General features: G+C 32.8%; 3 protein-coding genes across 9 annotated transcripts in view; 1 reads left to right on the forward strand and 2 right to left on the reverse strand.

Annotated features, from left to right (window-relative positions):
- The window catches only part of LOC127797455 (S-type anion channel SLAH2-like), a 28,667-nt gene extending 27,571 nt beyond the window's left edge, over nt 1-1,096 (reverse strand). The window contains 1 exon segment of the mRNA XM_052330375.1: nt 1,019-1,096. The gene's annotated coding sequence lies outside the window, so the exon portion shown is untranslated.
- The window catches only part of LOC127797461 (S-type anion channel SLAH3-like), a 28,737-nt gene extending 27,571 nt beyond the window's left edge, over nt 1-1,166 (reverse strand). For 5 of the 6 annotated variants that reach the window (XR_008022231.1, XM_052330430.1, XM_052330385.1 and 2 more), the window contains exon 1: nt 1,019-1,166. The gene's annotated coding sequence lies outside the window, so the exon portion shown is untranslated. The remainder of the gene's footprint in view (nt 1-1,018) is intronic. The other variant, XM_052330405.1, reaches the window with a different exon arrangement.
- Nucleotides 1-13,878, forward strand: part of LOC127797443 (uncharacterized) — a 34,565-nt gene that overhangs the window by 11,038 nt on the left and 9,649 nt on the right. The window contains exons 1-2 of one of the 2 annotated variants that reach the window (XM_052330354.1): nt 12,387-12,540; nt 12,649-12,931. The exons of the other annotated variant lie outside the window; for it this stretch is intronic. Coding sequence (XP_052186314.1) covers nt 12,726-12,931 — 206 coding nt within the window. The 5' untranslated portion in view covers nt 12,387-12,540; nt 12,649-12,725. Of the gene's footprint in view, nt 1-12,386; nt 12,541-12,648; nt 12,932-13,878 lie in introns of those variants that run through there. 2 annotated transcript variants of the gene reach the window in all.

Genomic DNA, 13,878 nt, shown 5'->3' on the forward strand with positions numbered 1-13,878 from the left:
AACTTAAAACCTAATCAACCTATACATCTTATATACACAACATCACTAACCCTCTCGTTATTCAAATCAAAAAGAAGAAAAACATAACCCATAATTTGTGGATCTCATAATTTGTGGATCCTTTGTCCCCTATTAGATCCCATAATTTGTGGGATCAATTGTCTCCCACTTCCTACAATATTCATCTTCCCTTCTCTCTACTGGTATACTTTATCTTCTATCTATTTTCTTGCAGTCCAAAGCCTACATTATTCTCTCCTCTTAGTTAAGCACCAGAAAGCCCTCCCAGCTCAGACCCAAGGCAGTTCCCAGTTGTGGTCGCAAGTATCAGTTGAGGAGCAACCTCAGACATGGAAAACCTCGCTGTTGTTTCAGGTCAATCATTTTATTATTGGTGATATTTTACATCATCAAATAGTAACAATCTTGTAAGATGTGTTCTAGTGTATGAGAAATCTAGAACTGCTGTTTAGATGAGATTTCAGTGAAAATATTCTGTCCATAAGCAAATTCCGACAAAGAAATGGCACAAATAAATCATCAAGTTTACATGACAGCATAAGAAAATAATCTACTAATAAAGCAGATAAACAGCAGATATGTAGAGGCAACAACCATAAATGAATCAGTGAGCTCCTTTAAACTGTTTTTGGAGAAGAGATCACTACACCAGTGTAAGAAGAAATGTTACCAGAAATCATGAAACAAAAGTCTTCACTGTTATATATATAAAAGCTAAATGAAAGCCATGATTAGATTTTTCTTTGCAATCCATGCCAAAATCTGAATTTTGAAATATCAATTCTAAAATCTCTTCATCAGTCAATCAAACCCACGGATCTCAAACTCCTGTTGGTTAGTTTTACCCAAAAATTACTCTGAAAATCTAAGGTGTCTAGCATGAAATGCATTAGGCAAATGAACGGAGAAGAAGATTAAATTAGTAACCAATTCTGTAAAAGAAAAAATAACCATGCAGAGCAAAAGATCACTGCCGATAAGGAAGAAGCAGCTGTACCTCCAAATCTATAACAGCAATCAGCCACGAAAGCAGCCCTGAGAAATCGGGTTGACAGCAAATGAAGTTTGCCCAAAGATCCAAAAGAGGTATTCTCTTCACTGAAGAAAATGGTAAGCCTCAGATCAGAAACAGCTTTTGAAGGAACCCCAAAGTGCAGGAATTACTAGCAGTCCAGCACACATTTTTCAACCATAGGAAGAGATAAATAGCGAGAGGCCTCCAATGCTCCTGAAAGAAGTACATCAATTGGCCTCATGAGCGATATTTTTTTTTTTAAAAAAAAACAGCTATTTTCTGTGAAAATGATCCGTGCATACTCCATGAAAGACCAGAAAACAGAGAAAAACAAATTCTATTTGCCTAAAAAAAAAGTAGCTGAGCTAGGCAAAGGGTGACCTTGAAAAAATTACTTTCACACTCGATTTTACAAACTCAATCTATAATTAATAAATCAGGATTGCCTGCATGAATTAGACAACTAAGAATACGATAGAAAATAGTGGGATATGCATATTGCTGAAAAACAAGTCATTGTTAATAAACCGGTAAGTAATTAACTCAATAAGTATGAAGCATCCTATCAGATCCACCCTAAAATCGTAGCTTTTAGCATGGAGGTAAAAAATCTAAGCAGGCCTTTTTTTTTGGCTTCTGGTTTGCGTCAATAGTTTTTTAATTTGAATTATTGGTTTAATTTTTAGTTCTAGTTTGAAAAACAAGTGATCTTAAATGTATACAAAAACTTTTAATATGTTTTAAGTTCATACGATAATGTAACGAGTGTTTTAACATCAAACGATAATATAATGAGTGATGAATGATTGACGTTGAGTAAAATTTAGTGAGCAAGTAGTAACAATTTAAAGTTCAATAAGAAAATAGTTACAGTTTTAAAGTTCAATGAACGTATGTTAAACTTACCCTTGTCACGTCGAATTTCATTAGTTACGTGAGTATTTTTCGTTTGCAAGATTTGACGGAGTGAGTAACAATTTAAAGAAGCTTGTCAAAGAATTAGCTTATTAGCACATATAATTAATATAAACACACGGCTCCTAGGGTTGCCATCAAACACATATGACTGGGTTTCAATATAAATCCGCAGATAGTTACACAGCTTGAACCTTGAAGACATCAATAGGATAAAGATAATAAAAGATAGATGTGATACAATGTGTAGATATATTTGTGTGTGTATTAGTGCATATATATATATATATCTATCAATGCTCCTTCGTCAAACCAAACTGAAAACTAGAAGCCAAGAAAATGCTGGGAAGTCAAATTCAAATTGGTTGATCACCTGCCCCAGATCAAGGGCTATGGGCTCTGGGCTTCTGAAAGCAGCTTGAAATCCCTGATTCCAGATCAACAAGAAACGCAAAAAACAAACAATCAACCACATCAAATGAGTTAAAAATTATACGCAAAAGCATATACACCCTCTCTGGAGTGGACTAGAGCCCACATCCAGCAAAGATGAAGCGATGACAGCATTGAATTAATAAATTCGAAATGAAAATCTTTACTTAGTTTATTTGATCGACCCAACTTGGGATGTTCAACGACGCAACCTTTTGGGTGGAGACCAGTGACAATGTCGGGTTCCCGCAGTCTGGGCTCGTGGCGCCATTCCTGAAATGCTTTAAGAAACGCCATTTTTTTAATCCCAAGAGTTTGAAACCTAATTACCTTTAAAAAAATAACAGAGAGAGTTATGAAGCCCTAACCACACTACCTAATCATCATTGTTTTAAAAAACAAAACTCAGCAAGCACAACGCGATCCAAGCTGGATGCTTATACCAGAAACCACATTCCCGCGAAATTTCCTTTCCCTCCCTCTATCAATGTATATGATATACCAGTAATCTGAGGTTTCAATGCGTATGCATGGGTTGGTTGTCCCATGACCGTAGCACGGATGGTTCACAGGGTAAAAGATTACACCTAAAGATATAGGTTCGAGTCATAGTAATTGCAGCGTGGGAGTTTCATCCTCTTGTGAGGTGGCTCCTTGTAGGTACTATGTACTGTGCCTCCTACCTTAAGAGCCGTCGTGTATCGTGATTAATTTCTCCCACATACATGAGGCAGTGTGTGGGGGGTCTTAAAAGGTGAGGGATATTACCTTTAACACCCAAGAAAAAGAGGTTGGTGGCGACGTGAATGGAAATCTGACTAGGTTTTGATTTGGTGGCGACCAGGCAACGACAATCTTTTCAAAAATAATATTATTTTAATAAATAAGGTAAAACACATTAACTTTTGTATGATAATGATAAATTTAAGCGGTTTTTTATTTAAAAAGTTATAAAGATTTCTAAAATAATTTAAAAATTACAACAATTTAACTCTAATTACTTATAAATCCCTGTTACATTCTTAAAATACTTAAATATCCTTATTTTCTTTCTTTTTTTTCTCCATCTTCTTTATAATAAAAAAGAGAGCTATTCTTTCTTTTATTTTTATATTTTAACGATGGGATCTCTCTCTTTTTTATTTTTTTTTATCTTTCTCATGAATTAAAGTTAATATTTTATATTTTTTAAATTAAAAAAATAAAACAGAAAACTAAAACTCTAAAAGTTTACCAAAAACTCATTTTTGATTTTTTTTAAATATCTACTCTACCTATAAAAATGGGACCATTAATTAGGTCTCTCGTAATCTAATTTTTAATATTTTGAGCCTGTAATTAAAATATCAAAACTAATTAGGTCATAAAAGGCCTATGCGAGAATGAGCCAAAAGATATTAGGCGTATATGGACTTTTTCCTCATTATAATAATTATTATAAATTAAGGTATTACCCAAAGTGATGCAAACAGTCACTGTCTGATATTTTAATTATTAAGCTTTGATTTTTAATTGGCAACAACAATTGTTGGACAGCATCAGCAATGGCATGTCAACCTCAGTGGGCCTGAGAATAAATGTTTAGGAAAATATATTAACCTCTTATATGCAAATTATAAATCCCACGTGTTGAAAATAAAAAGATAAGCTTAATGAACTATGTAATATAAAATTTATATATTAACGTTTCCAATTTCAAATCACGTGGAAGCAGACGATATTTTGTTTTTGGAAATAATTTTTCCATTCATTTTGTTTTTATAATAGTGTTGGATCGAGTTATTAATACCCACGTGTAAGCGCGGATTTAGTAATTTCTAATATAAGGGTTAAAAATTATAAAAAAAATAATGTAATTAATTCATATATAAAAAAAAATATTTGTGTTTAATTTAAAGTTATCTTCAACAATATCTTGAAACACAAAATTCATCTATAGTAAAATTTAGATTTATTTTCTCAATAAGTTTCCATTCAATTTTGAATATCATACGATCAAACTATAACTCATCCTCTACGTTGTTATGGAGTTCATTCATATATAAAAAAAAAATATTTTTATTTAATTTAAAGTTATTTTCAACAATGTTTTAAAATACAAAATTCATCTATAATAAAATTTAGATTTATTTTATCAATAAGTTTTCATTCGATTTTAAGTATCGTATAATCAACGATAAAATCATCCTCTATTTTGTTACGAAATTCTATTTTTATAAAAAATATGTGAATTATGAAATGATAAGTTTAGAGATGTTTTTAAAATAATAAAAAAAACTTCTAATAAGGGTTAAAATAGGTATTTTGTCATTTTTATTGAGATGGAGCATGAGTTGATAGATTGACCTCGCTATCAATCAGACTACGAGAAGTCAAGTGGGTGGAGAGTAGGGTTGGCAATAGTTCGGTTTGATTTTGATTTTTGTCAAAATCATAACTAAATCAAATTTAAATTACTAAAATCAAAACCAAACAATTACCCATTAATTTTAAAAATTAAAAATCACAACCAAACTATTTGATTTTAGTTCGATTTCGGTTTTAATCATGATTTTTTTAATTTAATCCATACCAACAAACAAAAACAAACTCTTGCAAATAACATTCATAAAAATTTTTGATAACTCCACAACAAATAAAGACAAACTTTAATAAAGTTACCTTATTCTTGCATACAGTTACAAATTAACTTCAAACTTATTGGATATAATTATTTGATTGATAAAAATAAAATAATTTAAGATTATATATTTTTTATTTATTACTTATTTTATAAATGTTAAATATTTTATATATTTGTAATACATTAGTTATAATACTTGTAAAAAAATGTATTAGTCAATATATATTATCTGTATATATAATATATTAAATAAATAAATAAATATTATATATATATTTGATTCGATTTGGTTCGGTTACCTGCATATTTGGTTCGGTTTCAGTTTGGATTTTAGTTTGAATTTAGTGAAAACTATAATCAAACTATACCCATTAAACCAGTGTTTGATTTTTTTTCAAACCAAACTATTATCCAATCAAATAATTTTTAACCTCGTTCATTGATTCGGCCTCCCCTAAATCAGTGTTTGATTTTTTCTCAAACCAAACTATTATCCAATCAAATAATTTTAGCCCCCCCCCCCCCCCCCCCCCAATCGAATTCCCCAAGTCGCCGTCCTAGACTAAAAGCATCCATGGACTCAGCTGGTAGCTACCTCCTCTCCTGCTTGGTCAACTTGGAGTTGGAAGGAGATGCAAGGAAAAAGAGCCTACCAAGAGATTTAAAAAAAAAAAGAAAGGGCATTGAAGCAGGAAAGAAGGAATCGTCTACCTACACCTAATACAGTTGTCATTTTCCACCGGGCCCTTCTCAAAGTTATTATAAATCATTTTATTTTATTTTTTATTCAGAAATTCCAGATTTTTGGGGGGATGGGTCACGTCGCGTTTGGTTTGGTGTTGTATTCGTTTGGCATTTATTTAAAAGTATATTTTTTATTAAATGTACCGAACATTTATCGGTGCGGAGTCCGGACGGTAGTAACCCACCTACAGGAGAGGATCTTTGAAAATGAAACAGAGACTAAGAGGGCGACAGATAGCCGATATATAGCTATTGACTATTGATGATGAAATGACAAGTTGATATGTGACATTGAATCCAAGTGATAAATCATCTTCTTGGCTGTTTTACTTAATTGGAGACATTTTGTATTTTTCTTTTTTTATCTTTATTTATTTTTAAACTTATCAAAAACAGACACTATCTCATTGACTTTAAAATATATTATTATTATTATATTAATATGATGATGACGATGATGATATAATATCACAGTTGTCAGTTATATTAAATAAAGTTTTCTCACTGCGCTGCACAGACCTATCCTCTCTTCCCCTCAAATGGGCCTTGAAATTGTAAGCCGGAAGGTCTGTTGCAGTTGCATGGGCCCACAGCACAATCTTATGGGCTTCCACTTGGGATTGGGCCCAAACCAATTTACACTTAATGGAGAGTTGTAACTTGTAACGAATCAGATCCATATATTTCAATTAATGAATACTATCTCCTAGCTAACTATTGTTATGAATAATAATATATTATAAATTCTTGGATTATTCGATCGAGTTAAACGATGGATCACACTGAACTTAATAGATTGAATTTAGTGATCATCAGATGTGGTATATTTTTCCATTTAACCACATACTGCAGGTTGGATGAGTATTAATATAAATGATCCTCAGAATTTTCGGAATGCATCTCCAATGGTTGAGTTAGATGAACTCGTCCCAAAATAAAAGTTTTAAGAATTAGAATGGAGACAAATTTATAAGAGCATGTTTAGTTCTATAAAATATTTTTTTTTAATTTTATAATTAAATAATTTTTAATATTTTGTATGTTAAGAATGAGTAATAATTATTTTTAAAAATATATATTTTTGATGTTTCATAATTTATAGTACAAAGTTGAAAAATTTTAAAAATTGATTTTTTTTCTTTTTTAATTAAATTTTTTAGTTGATTTAGTAAAAAAAATTAGAGTTAAAAATTTAAAAAATATTTTCTACAACCAAACAAACCCTAAATATTTTGAAAAAAGAAAAAAACCCTAGTTCAACTTTTCATGCCTAATTATTTTTTTGTTAGATCGATCATCATACTATATTTTATTAACCAAATCATTGTTTTTTTTATATAATATCACTAGTTTTGTCGAGCTGGATGGCCACAGTAGATTGTAAAGACTTTTATCCTCATACAATGCTAGATTACCGTGACCATTTTAGTTCATGAATAAAACAGTGATTGGATAAAGTTACTGACTGAATGATAAATGTCATATTTGGAATTATCGTCTTTGTGTAATTTTTCGTCATTTATTCCTTTGATTTTGACAAAATAAGTAAATTACAGGTAAAGATTTTATCTCATTGTGCAGGATAAGAAGTTGAATTTATGATCTACTAATATGAATCTCAACTTATTATAGTTCAACCATTTGATTTGCGCCTTAAAAAAAATGGCAAATGTTATTATCAATTTATATTTCTTTTCATGTATTTCTCAAGTCTCAGTTCAAATATATAATCCCAAAAAATCAAGTCTACAATCTGATCAAATTAATTTTTTTTTTAAATTGACTCAAGATCCAAACTCATTAGATCTTTCATATTCTCCCTCTTTTTTTCATATTTACAGATACCATTTATAACTTCTTAATTTTTAGTTCCTGAGTTTTAAATTTCTAAATCTGCCATCAAAATCTTAGGGGTGAAGGATGGTGCCATTCAATCCGACCCAACCCCAACGGAGAATATTCTTGGTCCTTCATGTGATTGTGATTTGTGGGGGTGGACGTTGTGATATTAGCTTTAGACCACTCGATCGGATGGTTAATTATTAGTTGTTTACCATGCTAGCTAGCTAGCTCTTGAGTTTTGGCCGCCTTCTTTCTTTTGTTTCTTATTCTTTGTTTTGTAACAACTTTTTATACATGCCGTGCACCTGCAACCCCACTGCCAGTCCGAGGTGGCTAGCTAAAATGTATTTAATTTAATCATCATAATATTATTATGCATTCATATTGACATAATAATAATTGTGATGGACCTACTGCAAGTCCAAGCCAAGGGGATCAAATACCTATTTCATCCTTCTCTTATCAAAAAATCATTATTTATGTAATTATATGACGATAAACAGTTTTTTGATAATTTTTAAAATTAAATTAGAGTTTATTCTCATAAATTACTATATCACAATTTAAACACACAAATAACCTATGATTAGTTTACAATATCGTATGGGTATGATAACATAGTGATACAATTACATTGAATACTTTCTAATGTTGAAGAAATCTAATTGTGCCCAATTATAAATATTTATCAGTTATTAGCTGAGTTAAAGAAAATTTTGTCCAAAAATAGCTTCTAGTTTTTAATAAAAAAAAGAAGTTGTGTATATATGGTATTAAAGTGAAAGTTACATGAAAATAATATAAATTTTAAAAGCTTTTTTTATGATTCACTTTCACGTAAACTCAAGCATATGTCTAAAACTATTTTTATAGAATGAACACAAAATACTCTAATTTTGACAAATAATAGAAGATTCGATGCGGGAAGTATCTCTCTCATAGAAATATAATTACACCTATATATATATGATCTATAAATCAAAACGAATAATATGCTTTGGCTCACAACTGCCCACCAACACAGTTAATCCACCCCGTCAAGGGCAGAAGTATATGTATGCGAGGTGGGCAAACCCCCCCTCCCAATTACTAAAATTATTTTTGAACGCTTGATATTGTATATATAAATTATTATATTTTTTTAATAATTATCCATCTAAAGTAAAAAAAAGAAGAAGAAGAGAATATTTAAGTAATATCAAAAAACTTTAATATACATATTTGAGACTTTAACCCAAAGAACTACTACACACAACTGCCCTCGGAAAGGATCTTTCCAAATCCCTTGTTGATTTGTAAAGCTCCAAGATGAAGGAGCCAACCCGAGAAAGAAGCGAACAAAAACAAAAAGTTAGAAAACAGAAGAAAGAGAGCATTGATCAGAAACTTTTGTGAGGCCTCCCATCCCATTCTTCTTTCTGACGTGAGACTTGTGTGTGCCAACATCATTGAGCACTGGATCATACAGCTTTCCAGGCGAGAGGCAACGCTTGGCTTCAGACCAAAAGTTTTCTCTTGCATGGATGTAATTTGTTGTATAATTTTTTTCTGGGATTTGTCCCTTTCAACTTTATTTTCATCAATTGATGGCTACCAAAGTTGTGGAATATAGTGTATTTGGTAGGTACTTTGTCAATTTTTCAGTTGCCAGATCACTAAAGTTTCGTGCCTCAGCGGGGAGCGAAGCTGTTGCCATGTTGGATAGCGAGAGAGATTCTCCTGTGGTGGTGCGGTGATAAGCCTTCTAGCTAGCTAGTAGTACTGGATCCAGATTGAGCATCTTGCACCTGACTGGGAAATGCGAGGCTTCAAATCTCTCGAACTTAATCATGAAGGAGGGAGAGCAGATTATTGGGGGGGTTTTAAGTTTCCCATGCAACTCTATATCTTCCTTTGAATATTTTTAAGTGATCATTTTTTCTAATAATCTAATGTAAAACGTGGGTTTTACCAAAAAAATACTAGCTAGGAATGATGAATTATCATGTGACAGTGGGTGATAATGACAAATATTAATCACATCAATAACATTGGACTAATATGAAAATGATATATAAATTTTCATAAGTTATAAATTTGCCTTTTTATTTCCTAATGAATATAAAAAATAATGTCATTTATTTGTGCTATCTATAAATAGCGTGTGTACATGACATTTTGGTACGTAGATTAGAATTTTAGTTAGGATGGGAGGGAGGTTTGTATTGAGGACAGTCAAGTGAATTTGAAGCTCCAAGGCCAAGATATTATTGAGAATCGGAATCCATGTTGGCTGCAAAAGGACAAGCCACATATGGCACAAGAGAGAAAGTGAGGAGCGTCATTGAACCCACTTCTTTTGTGCTTCATGCATGCTTGCTCTTTGCTTTGTGTTGCCCCTCTGTTGCGTCATCCACCAATTGCATAAAATGCAAGTGTCCAATGAGTTCACTGAATGCATATCTATACTTTAATTAAAAAATATAAACTATTCTTTGCTTAATTCTTGTAATTTAAACTATTTATAAAGAGATTGTTTATATTTATAAAATAGTTCTTTATAGGTCCTTGCATTTTTTTTTCCCAAAAACCTCCTATATTACCTCAAAAGCCATCGAGCCCATATAATAATAACACAAATTCTTTATAAATGATTTTAACTTAAATTCGATGTGCCAAATAATTTACCTAGACTAGAGAAAGTAATCCTATATATTAGGCTGTTTCCAACTATACTTTCTATTTTATTCTCCATTATATTATAAATAATTCACTCCTTATTCTTTTCTTTTTATTTAAAATTATACTTATTTCAACCAAATTCTCTATTTTATTTATTTATTAATAAATTTCAATTCTATTTTTTTTACTTGACCTATAATTTTTACTAATATAAAAATTTAAGATTTATTTTTTAATTTAATAATAACTATTATTGTTTGTCTCCTCCACCATTTTTATTCATCTTCATAGTTTATTGGTTTTGCCACATTTGTTTGTCTTCTTCTTCACCGTGACTCTTCGTCTTTTCTGTCCATGGGTTTCTTTTTCGTCATGTCCAATCACCTTCAATGGTCATCTCTGAAACTAATAACAAATCGGTTGTAATATGCTTCGTCCTCTCTAATGAAGGTTCATGCTTTGACGATGACGATTGCAATTGCGATAACGATAGTAATGGTGATGATTTTGGCGATGATGGTTGTGAGAAGAGATGACTAGATCTGCAATGGACAACAAAATAGACAAAAAAGATGAAAAAATTGATTTTCGCAATTTAGATGGCGAGTAAAATCGAGAATGGCAAACTATGTTGGAGTAACTTCTTCCATCCTCTCGCTGAAATTTTGACTTAGCGAGGGGGAAATTGGCTGCGATGGAGAGAGCCTTGTGTGGCTAGCTTTGACATGGACCACATGTAGTGCTGTTAATGCTCATTTACTTTATTACAGTGAGCTTCCTTGGGAATAAAGCAACTCCAACATGTGGCCTTGTGACACTTCCCTAAAGCAATGGCAATGGCGATGGCAAGCATAGTGGCAAGCGTGTAACCCACAAACCCCAAATAATGTTGCATGCACAAGAGTCCAAAAGTAAAATGACACCAATATGGATACATTATGTTTCATGTTATTTGTATATTAAGAGCTATATATACTTTGAGCTATATATATACGTGTAAATAATTAAAATATTCATTATATCTTACCGTCTCGAAGTCACTTCACTGTCTTAAGTGAGAAATATTTTAGTCATATGTCTTACCGCCTCACACCATTTTATTGTCTTGAATGAGAGATATTTTTTTCGCACTCAAAAATGTAACCCAGTGAACACAAATAGCATTTTTCATTCATTATACATACCCGGAGCTATTAAGTCATTTCAGAGCTATGTAAGTCACTTCGTCCAACACTTACATGGCACCCCCTACGATCCATGCTCTCAGTGCACTGTTCCTTCTGTTTTTTTGGATGGATTGGACTTGAAGGCAGCCCTCCAAAGCCACAACTTTTTTCATGCTGGCATTGGCATCCAGAACTGGCTGACCCGATCCAACAAGATCACTGCCAAATTGTTAGATATATGACACCACCCCCCGCCCCACTTTTCCCATCAAATAAAAGTTTGAAAGAAAAAGAAAGTGACGGAGTAGTCAAGCATGCAACAAGGAGAGGCCGCCTTTGTGGGCTTTCGGCAAAATAGAAACTGTTGTAAATTTGTGGCGTTTTCTGGGCCACTTGTGAATGGGGAAGCTTTCTTCTCTTTGTTGTTGGTTATGCTTTGCCTAGAATCACGTTCAAGCCTGCATGCGTTGTCCTTCTGCCTCCCAACTTGTCTCATCAGACTGAATTTGACAATATTGCCTTGTAATTGCTTCGTCTTGGAGGCCTGATTAATTAGTTAGTCATGCAAATTATGATCCAATTTTTGAGCTGAATTAAACCCCCCCCGGGGGGGTCAAACTACAATTATTCAAAATGGGATATGAAAGAACAGACCATTAGGAAAAAAAAGAAAAGAAAATCAGAGAGATCACCTTTTCGTAATTAAGAATTTAAGAGATGTAATAATATAGAATACTAAAATATGAATATGATGGTGCGATTACAAATTTTGTTTTTTTCTGTCTCCACTTGTATAAAAGGAAAATAGTGCATGAAAAGTCAAAAGCGGATACGGTAAGTCAAACGAGTCGTCCCATGGCCATGGAGTAATTTTCTTTTCTTTTCTTTTCCTTTCTTTTCTTTTCTGTTTCCTTCCCCCGCTATATATACACATTGCACATATGGCTCTCCATGGAAAGAGAAATTCACGAAAAAGCACAGAAAGAATCGGAGATACGCAATTCTCGTGTCTTCAAACCAGATACGGACTTGTCAACTGTCTCTTTCAAATTCCTCATTTCTTTTCCTTCCTACTACGATTCAATCCTCCTTTTCCACCCCCCACTTCGTTGTACATATACGTACGTGTAAATCAAGTTCTTTGTTGCGTATGAGTCTCTTCAATTTTGCTGCTTTTCTGGAATGGTCTGTTTCGTTTGTTTAATGTAGAGTTGAGCTAATTAACCTAGGAATCAAAGAAATGGAATGAGATTGGCGAAAGCAGAAAAGAAAGATTACAGATCGGTGAGTTTTTGGTGAGTTCGTAATGGCGCAGAAGCACATTCTGTTGTCTGCATTGGGCGTAGGGTTTGGAGTTGGGCTTGGTTTGGCCTCCGGACAGAGAGTTAACAAATGGGCGGGAGGTGATTCGTCCGTTACTGCCGGTGAGCAGATTGAGCAGGAGCTTTTGAGACTCATTGTCGATGGCAGAGAAAGCGGCGTCACCTTTGATGAGTTCCCTTATTACCTCAGGTAGAGAAGAAGGGTTGAGATTTTCAGCTGTCGTTATGTTTCTCTCCGTTGAATGATCATTCATACACAGTTCTTTTTCGTTTTCTGTGTTTTTCTTTTTTTTTTTTCTTAATCTACCCAAAATTTAAATTTGATTATGTTTGGAATTCATAATTTGATTAAAATTTTAAATTTCACATTAATGCTAAATTGGATTGTGATTAAAATTTATTTTAATTGAGCATTTATCCTCTTATTTATTTTCTATTTATGATATAATTTATTATATATATTTATAGATGAGTTTAATTCTATAAATAAGTGTCTAATGTTTTGAAATTAATTATATCTATATCATTATTATTATCTTAATTTATCATGGTGATATTTTATTTTTTTATAATTTTTTTATTTAAAATTTTCATATAAAATTCTATGTTCATTTATATAATTGGTGGTTTGTTAGGCTTCATTTGGTTGGTAGATTTGCATGTTTATAAGTTAGTATAATAACTTTAAGCTACTTAACTTATTTATTATTATATTTGGTTTGAAGAAACGTTCATAGATGGTGTTTTGCAAAAGTTTTCTCTCATCGGCTTTTGCAAAACGCTGCTATTAAATAAGCTGGTTGGCCGAGTAAATGACCATTTTACCCTTTCTGAGTAATTCCCAGTCTTGCCTTCTCTTCAACCCTCTGCCTCCCGTCCGCCCTGTCGCCACTAGCTTTTCTGGCCATTGCCGTCGCCTCCACGACCGTCGATCGATGGCCTCTCAACTTCGCCCTTCACTGATCGTCCGTCGGTTCACCGTCGATTGCACCATCGCCGGTCGTTGTCGAGCTTCTCGTCACCGACGACTTACTGCTTCGCGGCCTTTTGGTTTCTCCGGTTACTTGTTCGACCGCCAGCCTCCTCCTTGCTTCATTGCAGATCGGTCGTCTCCCTTCCCGTAGTCGTCTTCTCCGG

The sequence above is a fragment of the Diospyros lotus genome, chromosome 1 (genome assembly GCF_014633365.1).
Source record: "Diospyros lotus cultivar Yz01 chromosome 1, ASM1463336v1, whole genome shotgun sequence".
Lineage (NCBI taxonomy): Eukaryota > Viridiplantae > Streptophyta > Magnoliopsida > Ericales > Ebenaceae > Diospyros > Diospyros lotus.